Source organism: Magnolia sinica, chromosome 2 (genome assembly GCF_029962835.1).
Source record: "Magnolia sinica isolate HGM2019 chromosome 2, MsV1, whole genome shotgun sequence".
Classification (NCBI taxonomy): domain Eukaryota; kingdom Viridiplantae; phylum Streptophyta; class Magnoliopsida; order Magnoliales; family Magnoliaceae; genus Magnolia; species Magnolia sinica.
Genome location: NC_080574.1, coordinates 16,436,509 through 16,458,486, shown reverse-complemented (window position 1 = coordinate 16,458,486; position 21,978 = coordinate 16,436,509). Strand labels below are relative to the sequence as shown.

Genomic DNA, 21,978 nt, shown 5'->3' with positions numbered 1-21,978 from the left:
CTGGATGCAAAGCTAAATTGCGATTTGGACGTAGTGACTCGGTCTCCCTGTCTTAGATAAGGCTATTAAGTTATGTTATCGTGGATATGGACGCATATGGCATATATAAAGTGCTTGAAGATTGGCGATGCAGTGCATGTGAGGCGCTTGTACATGGGCACATATAAATCCTTTCCCATTTCTCTGGCTTAGGATTAAGCTTTAACCACCACCCCCCCCTCCTTTTTTTTTTTTTTTTTTTTTTTTTTTTTGGCACTTTTGTCTTGGAGAATCAATTTTTAATTATGACTTTTAAGGTAAGTTATTTTTTAGAGTATTTATTTTTCCAATTATCTCAGTAAATAAAAAAAATGAGCAATGATTATAATTTATTTTTTCTCATTATTTGTTTTAACTATGAAATATCAAATAGATTAAGATTCTATAATATAAAATTATAATAATTACTAATGCATCTAAACCTTTTGTCTTAGGTATGCATTTGATCATTGATTTATGTGTTTTACCATTATTTTAAACAAATATCGGAAATATAATAATAATGGCTTACTTGCGTATTTTACCAAAAATTCAAATAAGGTCTTGGTGTAGTAAAACTCATGTACACACACGTGCCAACATGAAAATGTGTGTGAGATCTAATTCATCCAAGAAGTTATTCTGACTTTGTTCATGTTTTATTGAAAAAAGAAGAAGAAGAAATTCAGTCTTAATGCAAATGCGGGCGCCAATATGGTGGTGCTAATCTAATGAATGGATTGAAGACTGAGAATTTCTTCCTCTTTTTATAATTTTCTATCAATTGTTCAGTAATAAAATAACTTCAGTGGTAAATCTTCAAAACATAAAATCAACCTGATTTTCTATTATTTTTATCTGATGCCTTAGTCTTCTCTCAGTAACATTAGTAAAGAGTGATTGGACAAAGACCCAGGCATAAATGAATGTATTAGAAAATGGATGAATGGGTTCTAATGATGAATGATTTTAGTGGATGGATTGGACATCAAACCTATCACGCCATGCTGGCACACGTGTGGTGTGTACATGAGCTATATTGCACATGCTTGTGGGCTTACAAAGCTCTTCTATGAGTTCCATGCTTAGACAGACCATAGACAACATGTTGCGCGACTGTACCGTACAGAACTTTGCTTACATCGAAATGACCCCTTAAAGCCGTATGAACTGAATTATAGTGGAGTTCTTTTTAAACAGCACAGGTGGCAGGGGTGATACATCAACTGGGACCGTCCATTCAGTGGGCCATATCATTGATGGTCTTTGCTTAACAAGTCGCACTCGTCTCAGAATCATATCCAGCACCAGCACTTTTCTTCACTTTGCTGCACTGAAGGGCCGCCCCTTTGGCTCTCTTTGCTTTCCGCCACCTTTGAACGACATTGATCAGACGGCTAGCATCATCTGATTTATGTGGGCAACTTTATGTACGGTCCCCAGTGATAAGACACCCTACGACGACTACTCTCAAGAGACGTGGGTCTGATATTCAGGTTCTAGTGGCTCTTTCATCTCACACGTGGAAAGGAGGCACTCGTATGTGATATCAAAGCCGCTCATCCAGCCATTCCCACTGTGTAATTGCATTGACTAAAAAATCAGGCCTGCACAATGATCAGGTGGACCACACAGTGTGTATATAACAACCAATGGTCCAAATAGCTTGCATACGTGTGACCCACTTGGTTTTTCATCACGTGTGCCTGGTTGGCACGTGGTGAAGAGAGCGACTGCACTTCTGCGTATCTCTGTCAGCATTTTTCAATACATATTATAGAATAGAAAAGCAAAGTGAGTGGGATTCTGATTCCTGATCAAGCAGGGACAGGTGTGTGCCACCACGGAATTTTCAAATGGGGTAGCGTAGGGCCCACCAAAGCAACAGCATCATTAGGAAATGGACGCTCCTCCTTGCTCCTCTTCTTCTGTGACATGGTCTCTCCTCCTTGTCTTGGGGCACTGCCATGGCTAACCAAGCTGGTGAGTGCTACTTCCATTTCCTACACAAACTCTAAATCCTTTCATTTCATTTCATTTCATTTCTCTTGGGTTGTTAGATAAATATAGATATATTGCATGAGAGATTTTCATCATATGATTCAATGAAACATGTCTTGTTTTTACATCATACCACACACATGGACATGCTGTCCTGCATTTGCTGAAAGAAAACACTGGCTACAAAGCTGAAAGACTTTTCTTTATTATGTATGCATCATGTATGTATATATGTATATAGTGCCGTTTAGGCCATAGTTAGCAATTCGGCAGACGGCAAACATACAGTAACACAAAAGATCGAGTATCATCGGTGTAGATGGAGAAAAATACAATTAAAAAGTCGGTCATGAAAACATGGAAACACCAAAGAAATGAAGACGGATAATTTCGGTATGGTATGGTTTTACTTGAAAATTATGGGAGATTGTGAAGGGTTTTATATCTAAGTCGAAGAGGTAATTTAAACTTGGCAAAGAAAAATTCAGCTTTAAAAATGGACAATCAAAAATTTTAATGTGGAGGTCAAAAGACGTTTTTAACTTGACAAAGAAAATGAAAAGTTGCATCATAAATACATATGTATTTTTTATTATTATTATACGTGAATAAGTATAAAATGCATATAATGCGTATTTTATATGTAAGGCATAAAAAATACATGATGGTGACCTAAATCATATCTATATGATTTTTTGAATCATACAACAGACAAAACATTTAAAAAAAAGAAGAAGGTGAATATGCATATTTGCTAACTATGGTTCAGGTGATGGAAGTTGGTTATTTTATGCTTATATATATATATAAAATTTATTTGTATGGGGGTTTTTATGAAAATGATGAGAAACTACCATATCCTTTCTTGAATTGCGCTGTATTTATACAACAAAATAGTTTATACAAGTACAAGTTTGGTCAGAGGATAATCTCAATGCAATATGTATCTATGTAGGTGGGTATGTATATTCATTTATTTCGATGCATATGTCTGTGTGTAGTAAGTAGCCTTTAAAAAAAAAAAAAAAAAAAAAAATGATTTCATGGTGCTTTCTACACGCCGTGGTATGGTTTACTGATATGATGCCCTTAGGACTTTAGGGAGATTTTTAGGCTGCCAACAGCTCATTCTGTTTTCGTGTTTGGATTGCCATTCGTTTTTTTGTCTAATGAACCAAACCCACTAAAGTTGAGTTCACCGTTCAGTTCTCAACATTTTCTTGCTATGTAAGAAAATTAGGTTCTCTAAATTCTTAAATCTAAGCATCCATTTCACATTGCCGATTTTGATCTTAAGTGGGCCCAAACTTTCGGCAAGCTTGGAATTAATCAATTAAAAGGTGAGTTTTGGTGAACTTTAAGTGGGGAATTTGTTGATCTTATTTGCTCGATTTGATGCAAATGACAAACTGGTTGGTGGTGAGTTGTGAATTGGTCTGATTCACTCAATCTGGGAGCAAATAGGGTAATTTGGCGAATTTTAATCAAAGCATAAGTCTCTTTTACTGTTGCCGAAATTCTTTAGCTTATATGTTTAGCTGTATTTTATGTTAGGTTCATTAACGTGTGTCTTTCAAGAAATAGACGGCATCGCCTGCGATAGAAAGTTTGAATCTCCCAAGGGAATATGGATAGCACCTCAATTTTAAGAATGTTAGTCACCTATGCTTTATTATTATTATTTTTTTTTTCTGTGTTCTCAATTCACATGTTAGTCACTCATATTGACTGTTAGTTATCTGTAGCTACAACCTGTAGGGCATGTTCATGTATCACCAATTCCATGGAAATCAATGGAAATGGAAAATGTTTCTGTTGACGTGACAGTTTGAGATGGATACCAAAAGGGAGAATTTCACAAAGCATCATTGTACTTTTCTGTGGTTTGGATTCTTTGTCACAAGAAACTAGGTGACAATTGTCTCACAAATATGAGATTTCCACTTGCTATGCAAACAAGACCCCTAAAAATGGAATCCGTATTTCAATAGTTTCATGGAAATAATCATTGATTAATCAGTACATGTTCTTTTCTTTTCCCCTTGAATGCATGTATCCAAACATGGCCTTAGAAAAGCCAATCATGGTGGTAAATCAAATTTGACTACTGGACCATTTTCCCACATGAAAAATCAGAGGAAAATGGCATTTTCTAGATCAGAGAAGATTTATTGAACTGCAATAGGCTGTTTTCATTATGGGAATTTCGATGTTTTAGTATGTGCCGTTGTGCTGAACTTGGGAAACATACAAGAAAGACCTCCAACCTGTTGTCTGTCTCATATCATTGGCTTGCATTGGAGCTGCTTTTTACAACATGATTTAATAATGATCTCTATTTTTCCAATCATAATAAAAATTCTACAGGTCGGGTAAATATGCTTTGTTTATTTAGTGGATGATGGTATTTGCAAATTCAGTGGATGATGGCATTCGCAAATTCTGGTTTTCGGGTACAAATAGTCAATGGTATGCAATGAAACTTGTACAGACTTTTGTGATGGATTCTCATTATTCTAAGATTTCCGTAGAAGGCATTCTCAAGGAATTAATGTAGCCAGTGATTTGTCGTGTCCTAGTAACTAGTAAGGTAAGTTTTTGTCTGATTGTCAGGTTCCTACTTGAATGTACAGGTACACCCTTTTTCTTTTCTTATTTATTAATTTTTATCAGTGTTGTTAACCTGTGTTGTTCTAGAATGGTTTGACAGGCATGAACTTGCACTTAACCTACTAAATATTAGAAACTTCATACTTCTCTCTTTTCTGCCCAAAATGGGTTGTTCCTTTTCGAGATTATATAAATACAATTACTTGATTGCTCTTGTGCCCACTTCCAGATTTTAATTGCCAATAATTCTTTTGTTTCCTTAGAATCATCTAAAACCAGCAAATGGAGTAAGATGTCGCTGGAAGGAGAATACAGTTCACTGTTCCAGGTCTTCCATTGTTTGTGGGTCCCTCCAAGAATAATGATCATCTGTCTTATTCTCCTCGAGTTCGTTGGCTTTAGCAACTCTTCTGCTCTACCCGATGTTGAAGGTATGACAAAGTTATGATATTTAGGATATAAGTAGAAATTTACATCTGTCAATGGCTTTGGGAATAACATTAAGTTTTCCATTAGATAAAATTCTAATCATAGTCATCTGATAATCTAAGAACCAAATATTCTTGCTTTGGTGGTCAGATATATATAGAATTATAGATGAGGAATTATATTTTTCTGAGCCTCGGCAAATGTATTATTTTCTGACACATATGGGGCATGTGGTTCCAAACTGATGATCTGATGGGCCCTGTCATGAATGAGGGATGCCCTTAAATCACCCAGATTGGAAGATTCTATCCCTTCAGTCAGTGGCCTATGGATAGATGGTTAAGAAAATAATACCAGCAATGGTCCACATTCAACAAAAAAATATGTGAAAGGTCACAGGGTTAGGATCTTCCTATCTGAAAATTTGTTGGAGCATCCCCCATCCACGGGCGATCCCATGAGATCACTGGTCAGGATCACCAAACCATGGGCCCCTTGTGCACTGAGTCCTGCACCTCAGAAAACTGTACATATGTTTAAGCACAGCAGCCTGTAATTCATCTATTGAGATTATCAATTTTCCTTCTTCTGGATACGCTTTCTGTGGCCATGGAAACAATTCCCATGAATACAGGCATAGGGCATTATACTTCATCCGGGTAGCGTACGATTTTAGCATGCAACTACTAGATGGGGCCCTGCCCATCCACATGCAAGTCCACATGCGAATATGACCTACCTGCATGAACTGATTCTTCATCAGGTGGGCCACATTGTTCAGGTCTTCTGGCCTAAAATCGAGCTGTTTTGCTTCTCAGGTGGCCCAAAGTGTACAGGACAAACGGATGTAGAATTATTTTTTTCTATCAATTCATATCAGTGTACAGGACAAATGGATGTAGAATTATTTTTTTCTATCAATTCATATGTTTAGTACATTGAGGCCCGCCTAAGGAGTGTAGTGACCTGATTTTTAGGCCAGAAGATATCAACAGTATGGCCCCACAAAGTTCAATCTAACACCTCAGTGCCTTATTAGCGTGCAAGCGTTTGTGTGTGTGTGGATGGGCAGGGTTCTGCATGTGTGGGCTAAGCAAACTTCTTATTACTGCATTCTTTATCAATAATCCGCTAACAAGGAAATTAAATAAGTCCATAGATTTCAATAACGATATGGACTATCTTTGGACACTCTGGGAGATGTTGGATCAAATGTTGTATTGTGACATCCGTACTTTGAGATTTTCAGGCGAGTGTGACCAAAAAAGTCACGGACCTCAAAAGAATCTTAAATACAAGTATACCATGAGGTCACACCATTTATCTTTATAGTGTCACATCTTTCTTGGATCTTTGTGGAAAAGTTCTTCATCGATCAGCTTTCTAGTTGTAAAGTTGTATCGCTGGCTTGATGCATATGTTTTACTAATGGTTCAGGTGAAGCTTTAACTGAACTCATGAAAGCACTAAATGATTCTGGCAAAAGAATTAATTGGGATACTTTTACTGTCGACCCATGCTATAGTTGGTCTCATGTCACTTGTGGGAATGGACATGTTATAACTCTGTAAGTTCCTCATCTTAATTCCTTTTTTTTTTCTTAATAAGACTGTTGTGACTTGTATAGCATTCGTTATGGTTTTGTTCTTATAGCCTAAGGCCATCATGTTGCAATTCTCTTTCATATTCGATTGATGTCGCTTCATGGGTTTCAACTTGTGTATCTTTTGCAGTAGTTTTAGTTTGTAAATGCCCATTTGCAGGAGTCTGGCATCAAATGGCTTTTCAGGAACTCTGTCGCCTTCAATTACAAAGTTGAAGTTTTTGATCAGCTTGTAAGTAACAATCCTGTTCCTATAGCACTTGTGTTTTGGGTCCTTGTTTTGGTATTAACATTCACCAAATTAAGTTTCAGTATTACATGAATTTATGGTGATCTCGTCTTTGCTATAGATTTATGATATATATATATATATATATATATATATATATATATATATATATATATATATATATATATATATATATATATATATTGGAAAATGTACCAAAATTGAGAATGTCAGATTTATGTACTCATAAAAATGAAGAGGAAATGTGGGAGCAAGAAAGATCCCTGCAAATTCTTTGGGTTATGTATATATGCATGTATTTGTGAAGATTATTTGCCTAACCAATACAAAATTAAGGACTCAAATGCAAATGTGGGTGTTTAGTGTTTCGCACGTGTTGGTGACGGACTTAGCAAACCGATAATTCATGACTCTCCAAATTGTCCAACTAATTGAGGCCGGCTACACGAATCCTATTCTACCATCCCACTCTATCAAGGACCATACCTAAGTTGAACTGTAGGTCATCCAAATCTGTTTTTACTGCCCCCACCCATATCCTTTTGGGCATTCCCCTCGCCCTATTAGAACCTCCAGCTTGAACCAGCTCACTCCTTTTAACCAGTGCTGTTCTGGGTCTCCATTGCACATGGCCAAACCATCCAAGTCTACTTTCCCTCATCTTATTACCTATTGGTGCTACATCCAAGTCCCCTCGAATGCATTCATTAGTATTATGTCCTTCCTGCTCTTGCCACTCATCCAACTCAACATCCTCAATTCAGCTACACCCATCTCATGAACATGTTGTTACTTGACTGCCCAACATTTTATCCCATAAGGCATGGCTAGTTTTATAGCCAATAACTACAGAAATGCAGCGTTTTGTTTTAGTGCAACTATTGTATTTAATTTTATTAGCTAATATATATTTTCTTGTAACATATACTTACTTTTGCAACTTTTCTGAACTATGGAGGTTGTAGTTGATAACTTGGTTCCATATTATCACTACATTCATTGAAGAATAGTATTAGTTTCTAGACGATGGATACTGACTTTGTTGCTTAAAGGAATCTTCACTAGTCATATACTTTATGCAGGGAATTGCAGAACAATCATCTGTCCGGTACACTACCAGATTACCTCAGCAGTATGGAACACCTGCAGTACCTGAATCTGGCCAACAATAGTTTTAGCGGGCCTATACCTTCTTCTTGGGGTCGACTTTCCAACCTCAAGCATTTGTAAGTGATAAGAAGCAACGTTGATTATTTTCTCCTTTGTATCTTTTGCTTTTCTTTGTTTCTCTTCATGTTCTTTCCATTTGTACCACCCAAGCTGTATGTAGAAACTTGATGGGTACCTTATGTATTTTTCCCTTGTATCTCATGATGCCCTCACTAACTGTGTGCGGAATGAATACTCTACAGAGAGCAAGTTATTGCACTTCTTGTTAATTCATCCTTATGAATTATGATGTTAGGCTCTTTATTAATTTGATCATGGAGCTTAGGTAAGCTCACACGCGTGTGCAATAAAGCTCATGTACATGCCATGCATGTGCCAGATGGCATGTAGGTGTGAGATTCAGTCCATCCATCAGGTTGATCCAACCTTCTAAGTGTTTTCCCAAAAGTAAATCTGGTCCATTCAGCATGTGGGCTCTAATACTGTAAATGGGTGGATGGGTTGCTAAAATGGCTCTTAATTTATTTTGAAAACTGTGGCCCACCTGTCCAGTGGATGAACCTATTCTTGGGCTAGGGCATCAATATGGTGGTGCCTTTCTGATGGATGGATTGCATCTCGGACCTATCGTGCCATAATGGCACATGTGTGGCATGTACATAAGATTTATTGCACACGTGTGTGGGCTTAACAAAGTTCTTGATCATGATTTAAGGTTCCATTTTGTATGTTAGAAACACAATTGTTTAAATTTGAAAATCTTGATTTTCCACTTCTTTTGAATGTGAAATGTTATTTGACTCAGGGTAATAAGCAAGAATGACCTAAGTGGAGAAATTCCAGATTCAATTACAAATATTACAGGGTTAATAGAAGTGTAAGGAATCCTCTCTGGTACATTTTTATGTTACTTGTTGATGGTGCCCTGTTATTGTCTATGAATGCTCTCCTCTTCAAATAGCCATATATTTGTGTGTTCATTTTAATCTTGATTTTTTTTTTTGCAGGGATCTTTCTTCCAATGATTTTATTGGGAGAATTCCGACAAAACTATTTTCAGTTCCCACATATAAGTAAATTCGATGCTCAAATTCCTATCTCCTTTCTCTCATCTCTAACCTATCATGTAGAAATGATGAAACCCTTTCTACTATGATCCCTATAGCAAGATGCAGTTGAATGTTTTTGTATATTAAGCTATTATTACTGTACTTGTGATAGGGATCAGTTTAGTACCTTCTTCTGTTATTATCTTTCATGGAATTGATTTTTTATTTTTTTTTGGGCTCCCCAAACAGTTTGTTCTTGGCAATATATCAACGCTGAAGTTCATTTTGTTAAGAATGTTATGGTGGATATGCATGTCCCTTCTGTTTGTGACCATGATTATAATGTCAACAGAATCTGACTCGGGACCATGATTATAATGTCAACAGAATCTGACTCTCTTTCTCTCTCTCTCTCTCTCTCTCTCTCTCTCTCTCTCTCTCTCTATGCATGTCCCTTCTGTTTGTGACCATGATTATAATGTTAACAGAATCCGACTCTCTCTCTCTCTCTCTCTCTCTCTCTCTATGCATGTCCCTTCTGTTTGTGACCATGATTATAATGTCAACAGAATCCGACTCTCTCTCTCTCAAAACTGAATTCTTCATATTATTTTCTTTTTAGTTCATCTGCATATACAAAGCCTCTCTTCAGTAGACACATAAAAATGTGTATATCTCGTTTTAGTTAAATGTAATTATGAATTAGAGATAAAAGTCTCTTATACATAACTACAGTTAACTAAATGAAATGAACTCATTTTTAGGCATCTACCAAACCGGCCCTAAATTATCTCATCAACTTGTTCAAGGTAGTGTATGAAGAATACATAGATCAGATGTGGAAGTATGAAAATACCTCCAATTATCAATAAATACAAGAATGGCATTTACAGAGTTTGTACGTGGGGGGAAAAAGGAAAATAATTGCTTCTGCTGATTGTGTACAAAAATGTCACTTAATGAAACTTGCTACCACTAGTAGTTGGGAAACGTCCAGCATTCCAATTGGACCCCAAAAATTACTAAATTGTCTCTAGAGATCACCAGCACTATCAACTTGTTATAGACTCGCAAGTTCGATGGGTATGTTTTCTTATATCATGATCTGCTAATGTATTTTCAAGAGCCTTTTTTCTGGTAATTCTTTGCTGCTTTGGCACTGCACCGAGTGCCTTCATCATGAATCTCAAAAATGACGCATTTGTACCTAGTTTTATATTAATGAATCGGGTATTGTATAGTTCACCACTGATACTGGTACATATTGGGTGATACAAACCATTCAGATGATGCTTGATACTCTAATGGCTGACAGTGCTATTGCTGCAGTTTTACAGGAACTCGTCTTGCTTGTGGGTCTAACTTGCAACAACCTTGTGCATCAAGTTCCTCAAGACCAGGTTCATTCATTGTACGTTTATCATATTTCTAAGCTTCCTTTTTCTACCAATATGTTCGAATTAGTGGGCGGTTTATTGGTATATTGGCAGGTTCAGTTAGGAAGTCAAAACTAGTAGTTGTGGTTGGTAGTGCTGTTGGTGGGGCATTGCTAGTTTTGTCCATTGGGGCTATTATTGTATACTGGTACCGCCGAATGCATCCGCTAGAACATGACGTCTTCGTTGATGTTTCTGGTAGTCTCATGATCTCTTCTTCTGCTTCCATAATTTTACATAAAGATATATTTCGTAATCCTCAGCAAATATGTTCTTGGAAATAAATTACCTGACTGCATCAACTTCATTTCATAATCCTCAGCAAATATGTTATTGGAAATAGATTACCTGACTGCATCAACTTCATGAATTTATTTGTAAAATTTCCTTTGTATGTTGAGGAATTACCTAATATTCCTTCTTAGAAATGATCTTTTTAAGGTAATCTTCTACCCGTGAATAACTGAATATATTTGAGTTGGATGGAATTTCGCTGGATCATGGTTGGTTGCTTTCTTTATTTTTCAGTGATGTCATTTGTTGGACGATGAGAGAGTCCTTATGTCCTTTTAGTGGGGTTTTGATTTGCGTGTATTTACAAGGAATCAAACAACTTCAAAACTTTTATAATAGTGTGATTGAATACATCATTTTGAAGCTTTCTATGTTCAGTCTCATTTTTATGTTTCAAATCTGTGTTTTAGGAAATTATTTTAGGAAATCATGTTCTTCAATGGAGCATTTGGTAATTTCTGCCTCTTTACCATAACCCTTCAAAGCAGTCGTTCCAATACTTGGATTGCATAAGGGGATATTGTAAAAAATTTCTTGTATCTCTATCTCTATAGACTTTCAACTTCGATGGATCTAAGCTTCTGTCTATTTTTCTCACTTCAGGTGAAGACGAATGCAAAATTTTCTTCGGCCAATTAAGAAGGTTTTCATGGCGTGAGCTGCAACTTGCAACCGACAATTTCAGTGAAAGCAATGTAATTGGACAAGGGGGCTTTGGAAAAGTTTACAAGGGCACTCTTTCAGACAATACAAAGGTTGCTGTGAAACGTCTAACTGACTATTATAATCCTGGTGGGGAGGCTGCATTCTTGAGAGAAGTTGAGCTGATAAGTGTAGCAGTTCATCGGAATCTACTACGGCTGATAGGACTCTGTACCACCCCTTCGGAGAGAATTCTCGTTTATCCATTCATGCAAAATCTCAGTGTTGCATATCGTTTACGAGGTATGCTATTTATCAGCAACAATTCCATTCTTTGAGAATTTGAATATGTTCTATCGACTATCATTTTGATGCTATTCTTATATGAAATACTAAGTGGACAGTTTCACATTTTGAACATTTGTACAGATTTAAAACCTGGTGAGAAAGGTCTGGACTGGCCCACAAGAAAACGAGTGGCTTTTGGCGTAGCCCATGGGCTGGAATATCTGCATGAGCACTGCAATCCTAAGATCATACACCGTGATTTGAAAGCGGCTAACATCCTGCTAGATGATGATTTTGAAGCAGTCCTTGGGGATTTTGGACTGGCAAAGCTGGTTGACACGAAATTGACCCATGTTACGACCCAGATCCGTGGAACCATGGGACATATTGCACCAGAGTATCTATCCACTGGGAAATCATCAGAGAAGACGGACGTATTTGGATATGGCATTACGCTTCTTGAACTTGTGACTGGTCAACGTGCAATAGATTTTTCACGTCTCGAAGAGGAGGAGGATGTCCTACTGCTTGATCATGTAAGATCAACAACTTTATCGATTTCAGCTGATTGGTTATCCCACGTTTTATCTGCCAATTGTGTTTCGTTATTTGAGATTATTTGACCATCTTTCCTGACCTGAAAGCTACTGGGAGTGGTTTCTGGAATCTCCTGTTAAAGGCTTAATTTACAAGATGTCTGGTGCTAAGGCAAATCACAATAGGAGAGATTAAAGAGATGATTCTTGGGCCCACGTACCCAGGCGGCACACGTGTGTAGCCTGTTCCATTTCCCACTTTAAACCACACTTCTAAAACTTGCTGACTTGATGTGAAACTCAGCTGAGCCAACTTGACTCAGCTGGGTTAATGAGAAACTTGGTACTGTGACTCAGCTGAGACTCCGAGAGACTCATTGAGCCAACTAGATGACTTGGTCAACCCAATGTGACTTGAACCTGATGGGGACATCCTGCGCACGCTGTTCACACGGGCATGCACACCACCCCCCTTACGCTCGTACACCAGAAGAAGGAGAGCCCCACCGTCGATCTGGATCGATGGCGACATCCAGGGAGGGCTTCTTAGCTAGAGGACGAAGTTTTGATTCAAAAGAGTGGGCCCGTTAGTCAAGAAAAGCCCATCATGGGATCTCATGATCGTGGCCCACTAGTCGAATTGATTTCATATTTTAGGTTTTACTTATTGTTATTATTTAGAACATTATGAATGCTTTGGATTTCTTTGTTTGGTTTTTATTTTAGTTTACTTCATCGCCAAATAATAGGTTGTACACTTGGCACGAGTTTAGGGGTATAAGATTTTCCTTATAAATAGGCACCCCTTGTAGTTCTTTTGATTCATTGAAGCTTAATAAAAATTCCTGCTTTATTTTTCTGCTCTTTTAGTGAGTTGTGGAAGAATTCAAAAGTGGGTACGAAGCCCTCCCTTTTCGAAGGGCTAACTACGTTGTGTGAAGCCATATCTATTCCCATCCATCCCTACCCTCTCTCATCCATATATCTCATCTTCTATCATCATTATTGCTTTGAATTTTTCAGCTTTTGTAGCTATTCATCTCCATACAGTCAGTTCTGAAACTTCAACGGAACACTATACCTCGACCTTATGTCGGATCGTCGACAAACTTGGAGGGATTGGAGGTCTCCCCTGGTCGACCAAGTCCTAAGTGTCACTTTGGGGAGACGGGCTTCCATCACATATGCGGCCAGCCCACCCGTGCACGTGCGTCAGCCCCGGGTCACCATCTGCACATAGGAGCTTTCTCCGGGTCAAGTTTTCCTCTAGTTTTCCTTTTTTCATTCCTATTTCCTAAACCCTAGCCTTAGTTTGCATTAGCCCTAATTTATTTGCCCCATTTTTCATCCTAGGGTTCCTTGAATTGAGATTGGGAAATCCCTTGGATTAGAGACTGTTTGCTATGCATGTGTGGTTGATTTCTATTGCAGTTGATTTCTATTTCCCTTTGAGCATCGTTTGGTTTATAATTTTTATTGGTCCAGTCTTAGCCTGTGTAGGCCTGGACCCGTATAGATTCCTCTTTACTTGAATATTTGGACTTTTTATGTGGAATATGGAATTTGTGTAATTGTTTTTGAACTAACGTGATCTTAAGCCTGAAATCTCGCACATCATATTTGAATTTCATGTCCAGCATCAGAACCTAGTCACTTGGTTTAAAGGCGGGATTTTATTATTATTATTATTATTTATTATCATTATTGTTATTGTTTTTTTAAAGCACGAGTGAGATTCAAACCTTCAATCTCAACCGAGGGAAGGAATGCCCTCAACCAGTGCATATGCAGAATTGTTGCTTTATACTGCATCCTCTATTACTCAAACAGATATAGCATTTTAAAATATTTATTAATGTTCCTAATATTTTCTATTTATAATAATTAAATTTCGGGTCGAGTCGGGTTGAGGCTTAGAGTCAACCTGACCTAGCAGGACATAAAGTCGAGTTGGATTTTTGGGTTTTTGATCTATGCTTTAAACATGCCATGGCCCAATCAAGCAAGTTCACTCATCAGGTGGGCTGCACATTGTATGTGAAAATGGATGGTTGAGTATGACCAATGGTCATGTGTGGCCCACCCTACGAGTGGGCTACCTGATTTTCAGGTCAGGGAGTATTCACAAAATCTGCCCCATCTGATGAGTGTGGTCCAGTTGCATGTGTGCTTGGAATCACCCCTTCTAATATTAGTTCTCTCAGCCAGATTGGTTAGATTACACTAAGCAACACTGGCAAGGATTTTACTGGTTAAAGGTCATGATGCATTCCTTCAACAGTGGTTTTTATTTATTTTCACATGCTAAACAGATAAAAAAGCTACTGAGGGAGAACAGGCTCCATGACATTGTCGACAACAATTTGAAGCAAAACTACAATCCCAAAGAAGTCGAGGTGATCGTCCAGGTGGCCTTGCTATGTACTCAAGGCTCGCCCGAGGACCGGCCAAAGATGAGAGAAGTGGTGAGCATGCTGCAAGGAGAGGGGCTGGCTGAGCGGTGGGCCGAATGGGAGCAGCTCGAAGTGATCCGCCATCAAGAGTATTCGACCTTCTCCCACCACTTGGACTGGGCCGAAGATTCAACGTACAACAAAGAAGCCATACAGTTGTCTGCAGCAAGGTAGGTAGAGAGCTAATCCTAAGTAACAGCAAAGTAAGTGATCTGGTCAGTTGCATTTACCTGTAAATAGAGTGGTATTGGCTAATGCGCAACTAAAAAAGAATGTAGTGTTGCTGTCGATTTCGAGTTCTGCTGCATTATGTTTTCAAGGATGTTGTATATCTAAAGGCACTCGAAGATGGATTTGCTGTATTAACAAGGAATAGTTAAGTTTGCTTATTTTCCGCTTTTCGTTTATAAACTGAGGTATATATAATGCTTGGCCTGAGGCTTTCTATGACCTGTTTGGGTTTTCAACTTGTACAAGTGGGGTCCATGGTTCAGCGAGATCCCAGCCGATGGTAGCATGGGCCCTGGTTTAGACAAACAATTCCTCAGATTGGATGATTCTAGCTACCAAACATCTGGCTTTCTTTGGTTGAATATGATGTTGCTTCTTTTTCTTTCTTAAATGTCCATTTGCTGGATGACGAACCAGACAGTTAGGATCTACTCATATGGGAGATTTGTGTTGCATCATCCAAAGTGGGTCCAATCATTTCAGTAGTTTGGATCATGGAACCATTGGGACCCACTTGTACAAACTGAAAACTTGAGCATACTGTACTCACTGTTGCACCGAGCATTGTATATTACCTCTTGCAGAACACATCTAGCTGCTAAAAATACAGGAATACTAATAAGCAGATTGCTGAATAAAAGTTCAATGCAGCTCTCCTTGCAGCACCTGTGGCAAACGTTTATGCTGATTGGGGGTATTGATCTTGGTGGCCCACCAAGTGGATAAGCTATGGTTGAAACAGTGATAGGACAACTCTTTCCTCTTCTTCTTCTTTTTTTTTTCCTTGTGAATCTGGACTGTTGCTCTTAACTGTTCTTGTTGCTCTTAACTGTTCTTTTTGCAGGCCACTGATACAATGAACCAGAGTTCAATCCCCTTGCTTTGTGAGATATGGCCTGTCCATGTGGTGGCCCACAATAACAATAGATCTGATCGCTGTGAGGAGGGAACCGAATATAAAAGTAATAGGCAGTGACCTGCATATTAATATTCCTCCAAAAACATACACATGAACATAAACATTCCAAGTTTTCAACAAACAACCAACTTTCCATGTAGAGAATTATGCATTTTGATCAGACATGCCCACTACGATTAATATATAAGAGGTTGTATGGATTTCTCGAATCTTAGAAGGATTCATGAATCTGTTTCTGGGATTTCCCAATGAAAGGGATTCCATCTACATGTTTTGGTACTCAAAAAGTTCTTAGAAATCCAGTTCTGTTGTTTGGATACTGGGAAAGAGTTATTAAGAGAGCGGAGGATTTGGGTCCTTGCTCTTGCTCCAGTGGTAGACTCTTAGGAGTTTCGACACCTGGTCGAGGGTTCTGAGTACCCAAGGGTGGTGAAATCCCACTTCGTGAGTGTGTGGCGGTGTGTGCGCATGTTTTTTTTTTTTTTTTTAAAAGCAGAATGTGCAAGGACCGAATGGAGCTTTATCACTAGCTTAAACTTTGGAACTATTAAGAGGCCGTTGGTAACAGTTTGAAGATGATATTTGGATCTAGACACTGGGAGACGTAGCAGTTTGATCTGGTGGGCCACTTGCAAAGGGGCTATTTCTCACATATCCTAGTGATCTTAGGGCCAGCTGTGCCATTTGAGGTAATACAAACTTCCCTTAGGGCTCAATCGGGAGCTTGTTAATAAAGATAAATATGAAATAGAATAGGATGTAAATGAATTGTAAATTTTGTTTGGATGCTAATAAATGAAATGCATTTGAAATCCAAATATTTTATTTAAATGGAAATAAATGGGAGGAATTGAAATGCATTAAAAATTTTCAATATATGTCCATCTTTCATGTCCCTCATACGATTTGAACCATTGATTGTAACATATATATAGCCATCCATACTGTCGAATTAAATGGGTGATCAAACCCATTTGTTTCTGTGGTGGCTAGGTGGACTGCTTGACCTGCACTGTTTATCATTGGCTTTTGCAAAGGTCTTATATTACGTAGAATGTCAATGCTAATGGCGGACGTGTGTAATACCACCTTTATTTACTGGTGCGACTCTCTAGGGGAGTTTTAAAAAGTATTTCATCACATTTACTTCCAAATCTTCTTTTATAGAGAGGATTTCATTTACATGTTCATTTATTCCAATTCCATGTCATTTATATGCATTTACTTCCATCCAAACACACATCAAATACTATTTACCTCCATTTACTCCCATTAGGTTTGGGCCTTAGAGCATTGTAGTGGGGTCCAACAAAAGAGCAGTGGCCCACACTGAACGAGGGAATATTAGGGCAATCCTAATAGGGATGCAATTGACTGTCCATATCGGCCCACTAGATGAGCAGTCTTGATTGCCTTAAAAGTGGATCCATTCAGTTTGATCCATTGGCAAATGGACTGGAATTCGACATGAAGGTTCATCTATATCCTTTTATGTTGAATCCTATTTGACTTTTCCTCAATATTCTTAGTTGACTGTTCAACATCTCCACTTTGAAGTGGGCCTATGTGACAAAAACCGGTCCTTGATCCAAAATCACAACATGGGGCACAAGTGATGACGTCTACACCGTTCATCAGTTAGGTCCTACAGTGGATGTCCCAAAGGTTATCTCCACGATGAGTGTGGACTATAGAGGGCTCATGATCATAACTAGTAGGTGGGCCCCAACACTTAATTGGGAGTAATTGTAGACCGGTCTGAATTCAACAAACCATTTACCATTAATCTGCGGTGATGGATTATCTACAGTGGGCCCCACAATTCAGACGGTTTAATTCCAGTTTCTGCAGACGTGCGGTGATGGATTATCCACAGCGACCACCACCAGTGTGAAACAAGTCCCATTTGGCTAGCTAAGGTAGAAATCCTTCCTACTCTCGACATACGTGCAAATTGAGATCCTGGCTGTTCATCAGGCTAGCCCTACAGAGAGTATGCTGTGGTCCATAAATCAGGTGGGTCCACTCATCAGATGGGCTATAGAGTTCATTGATTGTGGTACATTGGTCAGTTCTTTATAGATGCCCATTTTTTCTTACAAGGAAGACCGTTGTTGGACAAGGTACATATAGGGCCCACCAGATGAATAGGACCGTTACACATAAATGGGTCACATTATCACGTTCGCGCTCGTGCATAGCCTTCGGATTACTGCGCTTTTTTATAATGCTCACTTACAGTCCCATGGTGTCGGAACTTCACATGCAACCCACAATTCCCCATCCATACATGTGGCAGGAGATCTGAGCCGTGCAAAGGGTTGTCGCCACCATGGAATATAGATCAGATGGCCAGAAAATCTCTTTAGGTGGGCCATCATCATCTGTCCATTGATGATGTAGGTCGCCTGATGATTGGACTGGCCAAATATTATGAGCCAGGTCATCTTCATGTTTACGGCTCAGATCCTCTACATGGTGGACGCGGCTTCAGTGGATCCCCGGATCCACCGAGGTCGGTGGATCCCTGACTCTGGGACCTACACTGATGTATTTGTCTTATATCCACGCTGTCCATCCGTTTCGCCAGCTCATTTTATCGCACGAGCCCAAATTTACAGCAGATATAATCACAGGTCGACCACACCATAGGAAACAGTGATGATGGACCATTAAAAATTTATTGTGGGCCACAAAAGTTTTGGATCAAGCTGATATTTGTGTGGTCTCTTCATCACTGTTTCCTGTTGTGTGGTCCACATGAGACTTCAATCTGCTACAATTTTTAAGGTTCATGCCCCAAAATGAGCTGGAGAAAAGGATGAACGGCGTGTATATAAGATAAATACATTACGGTGGGCCCCGCAGCCAGGGATCCACCGAAGCAGCTCCCTCTAAATGTGCCTCGTAAGCAGCAAACACAGTACATGTGGTGGGTCCACTTGAGCTTTAGATATGCTTCAATTTTGGGCTCAACCACTGAAATGGGCTGGGAAAACGGATGGACGGCGTGGATAAACCACGTACATTCACGGTGGGCCCAACAGAGTTTACTCAGTACGATCAAAGGGTACTGAGTTACTCATTATGCAATCCGATTTCCCATAAATGGCCGGCGGTGAATCTTCAATCGCACAAATGTTATAGTTGCAAGGAAAGCCGGACAGCCGAATCAATGACCCAATCATGGATGGAATATAACCAAAGTATTACAATGAAACAGAGAGAGATACGAAAAATAAAAACAAAATCATCACCGTTGCTTCTTCTTCCACTTATCGTCCTCTTTGGATCCGTAATTCTTCGAATGGAAATTGAGAAACAGAAGCAGGAGCGAGGCATTGAAACCCGCATTGAAGGCCCAAGCTCCGAGACCCGAACACCCTCCTCCCTCAGCCCGTGCAAAATGTAGCCACATCATCACGACCGAGCACCCGAAACTGAAGACGAACTGCACGATCTGGCAGTCCGTCACCATCCTCTTCCACCTCGGTCTCTTCCCAATGCTACACAGCAGGTAGTACCCGTACATGAGCGTGTGGACCGAAGCGTTCGTCGCGAGAGCCACGGGCATCAGAGATTGCGACGCGTGGAGCCATAGATAGCACATGAGTACGACAAGGGCGTGGTGGTACACGTGGAGGAACGTGAGCCGTTTGTTGGGGTTGAAGAGGATGAGGAGGGTGTCGGAGAATTCGAGGAGCTTGGAGAGGTAGAAGATGTAGGCCCAGAAGAAGACGGGCCCAGATGGGGGTGTCGCGTTGGAAGGGAAGCAGAATAGCCAGCTAGGATTGGGCATTTGGGAGATGGAAGAGAGGGAGCATCCTACGGCCATGGTGAAGGAGATGAGGAGGAGGGCGAGGTTGTGGACGGCTGAGATGAGACGGAGGAATGGGGTTGGTGGTGATGCTGACGTGGAGGGGGATTTGGGGAGGGTGAGGTGGAGGAGTAGGGTTAGGGCGAGGTACGAGAGGAGGGCGGTCACGAGGAATTGTGGAGACGCGCCCCAGGTCTGGTGCTCTATCCATCGGAAGTTGGCTATGGCCGGGTGCCCTACTAACCAGTGGCGCAGGTTAGCATACAGCAGCTCCATGTAGATAATGCTCTCTCTCTCTCTCTCTCTATCTCCCTCTCAAAATGGTAGTTGCGTTTACGACTCGCGCTCTGCGGGTATGTGATGATAATAGGCAAAAACCTTACTCTGGCAGAGTATGATGGTTCATAGGCAGGCACCAAGAAATTGTATTCGTGGCATGCTTTTAGGTCATATTTACCGCAGAAGTCGTGGGTCCCGTTATAAATTATTTATGGGCCAAAAATTGAATTGTGTTGATATATAAATTGGCTGATTGGAGAAACGTCTAATGAATGGTCCATGAAAAAAGTCAGTTATGTTCTTCACTCAGATAATAAAGTTGTTCGGTCAATCCAATTTTAAAATTATTACTTTTCAACGTTAGTTGCAAGCGCGTACAGGGCGTTCCTGTCGCGGTCTCGCAATGACGTTTGTCTTTTCGTGTATTTTCTTTTCTCCCTGTTTGGCTTTTTCTTTTTTTTTCTTTTTCTTCGTCGCTAAAAGGGATGTTCGCGGATGGTTTGTGACGACATTCGCGGCACACGTGCCAATATTCTTGAGAGGTCCAGGCCACTCATCACATGGGAACCACATGAACATCTTCTGGACCGGAAAATGAAGGTCCAATCATCATTTATGATCCCTCCATTTGCTCTTCTGCCCTCAAAGGGTTAAGGAGAAAAAAGAAAAACTATCCGAAATAACAGTCATATATGTGATCATTAAAAATATACTCAGGAACGTTTTTTGAGCATGTTCTATCCATGGTGGGCTCGGTCTTATGAACAGTCCGGATGAAGAAAATATCAACTCTACTTGAGAAAAAGATGCAACACACAGCTCGGTATCCACTAGAGGTGGTATGCCCTAAAAAAATCACAGATGAATGAGACGGCTGTTCATTTCTCGTGCATTATGGACCTGTGTTGTTATTAGACGGCTGATCATGTAGGCCCACTGTGACGTATGAGTCTTATCCACGCCGTCCATCCGTTTTTTTCAGATCAGTTTACGGCATGAGCTCAAAATCGAAGCATACCCAAACATCAAGTGGACCACGCCACAGGAATCAGTGGGATAGTGACGTCCACAGTTGAAACCGTCCTATGGCCCACAGTGATGTGTTCGTAAGGTAACACAAACATCAGCTTAATCCAAAACTTCTGTGGCCCCAGTAACTATAGGCATTCAATTCCCACTGTTTCTTGTGGTGTGGGTCCACATGAGCTGGAAAAAAAACGGATGGAGGGCGTGGATAAGACACATTCATCACGGTTGGGCTCCACAGACTTTACTCAGCAGGCAATTCGCTTTCCTGTCTCAGGATATCCCTCCAGCACCACATGGCCAAAGCTCTGTGGGCCCTAATGATGCATGTGTTTTATCCAGGCCGTCCATCTATTTTGCTGGCTTATTTTGAGGCATCAGCCCAAAACGAAGTAGATACAAAGCTCGAGTGGACCCACCACAAGAAACAGTGAGCTGTCTTGACTTGGCACATGTGCCACAGTGGTATGTGCCGCCACGTAGGATGCGGCTTAGGGTGCCAATGGATCAGGCCTGCTTTGGGTCTTCGGCCCTGGCCCTTACAAGTTCGGCTTGGGCCACTTGCTTAACGGGCTGGGCTAGTAACCTTCCAATGGGCTCTGGAATAAAAGAACATGTGGCCCTGATCTGGCCCATGTTCAACCAGTTGACATTCCCAGTTTATTGAACTCACGATATCCCCAGACGACACACATGTACAAGATCCTAACCGTTCATCCATGGTACCATCGATTATTTCGAATTTCCAACCCATAAATCACATCTGTTGGACTGCACCACTGCAAACTGGACGCGGATTGGGTCCTACCCAGCCCAACCCTAGCTAGGAATGGACAAGCTCTTAGGGACCACCGTGATGTATGGGTTTTATTGACACCGTCCATCCATTTTGCCATATCATTTTAGGATACAGGGCAAAAAATGAGG

At 40.0% G+C, this 21,978-nt stretch overlaps 2 protein-coding genes across 5 annotated transcripts; one reads left to right on the top strand and one right to left on the bottom strand.

The window, feature by feature from the left end:
- Positions 1 to 1,845: 1,845 nt before the first annotated feature.
- Positions 1,846 to 15,168, top strand: LOC131236434 (probable LRR receptor-like serine/threonine-protein kinase At5g63710). Of its 4 annotated transcripts, none has more exons than XM_058233581.1 (12): positions 1,847 to 2,001; positions 4,893 to 5,060; positions 6,496 to 6,625; positions 6,822 to 6,893; positions 7,994 to 8,137; positions 8,887 to 8,958; positions 9,089 to 9,154; positions 10,460 to 10,530; positions 10,621 to 10,764; positions 11,464 to 11,805; positions 11,932 to 12,326; positions 14,639 to 15,168. In XM_058233581.1, exons 1-12 carry the CDS (start codon positions 1,986 to 1,988, stop codon positions 14,951 to 14,953), a joined length of 1,935 nt encoding a protein of 644 aa, XP_058089564.1. In that variant the 5' UTR covers positions 1,847 to 1,985; the 3' UTR covers positions 14,954 to 15,168. The 4 variants fall into 4 exon arrangements, with proteins under 4 accessions (XP_058089566.1, XP_058089564.1, XP_058089565.1 ...); XM_058233582.1 differs by lacking the exon at positions 1,847 to 2,001 and adding an exon at positions 3,574 to 3,672; XM_058233583.1 differs by lacking the exon at positions 10,621 to 10,764 and having other exon boundaries at positions 1,846 to 2,001.
- Positions 14,589 to 20,108, bottom strand: LOC131236436 (elongation of fatty acids protein 3-like). The gene is made up of 2 exons (XM_058233585.1): positions 19,163 to 20,108; positions 14,589 to 14,967 (listed from the first exon to the last, which is right to left on the bottom strand). Exon 1 carries the CDS (start codon positions 20,020 to 20,022, stop codon positions 19,183 to 19,185), a length of 840 nt encoding a protein of 279 aa, XP_058089568.1. The 5' UTR covers positions 20,023 to 20,108; the 3' UTR covers positions 14,589 to 14,967; positions 19,163 to 19,182.
- Positions 20,109 to 21,978: the final 1,870 nt, after the last annotated feature.

What these genes read in the sequence shown, in the direction of transcription:
- LOC131236434 (XM_058233581.1), top strand. An exon ending in TTGAAGTTTTTGATCAGCTT is followed by an intron (nt 6,894 to 7,993) that starts GTAAGTAACAAT and finishes TACTTTATGCAG; the next exon opens with GGAATTGCAGAACAATCATC. An exon ending in CGTCTTCGTTGATGTTTCTG is followed by an intron (nt 10,765 to 11,463) that starts GTAGTCTCATGA and finishes TTCTCACTTCAG; the next exon opens with GTGAAGACGAATGCAAAATT.
- LOC131236436 (XM_058233585.1), bottom strand. Translation starts at nt 20,022, where the DNA reads ATGGAGCTGCTGTATGCTAACCTGCGCCACTGGTTAGTAGGGCACCCG.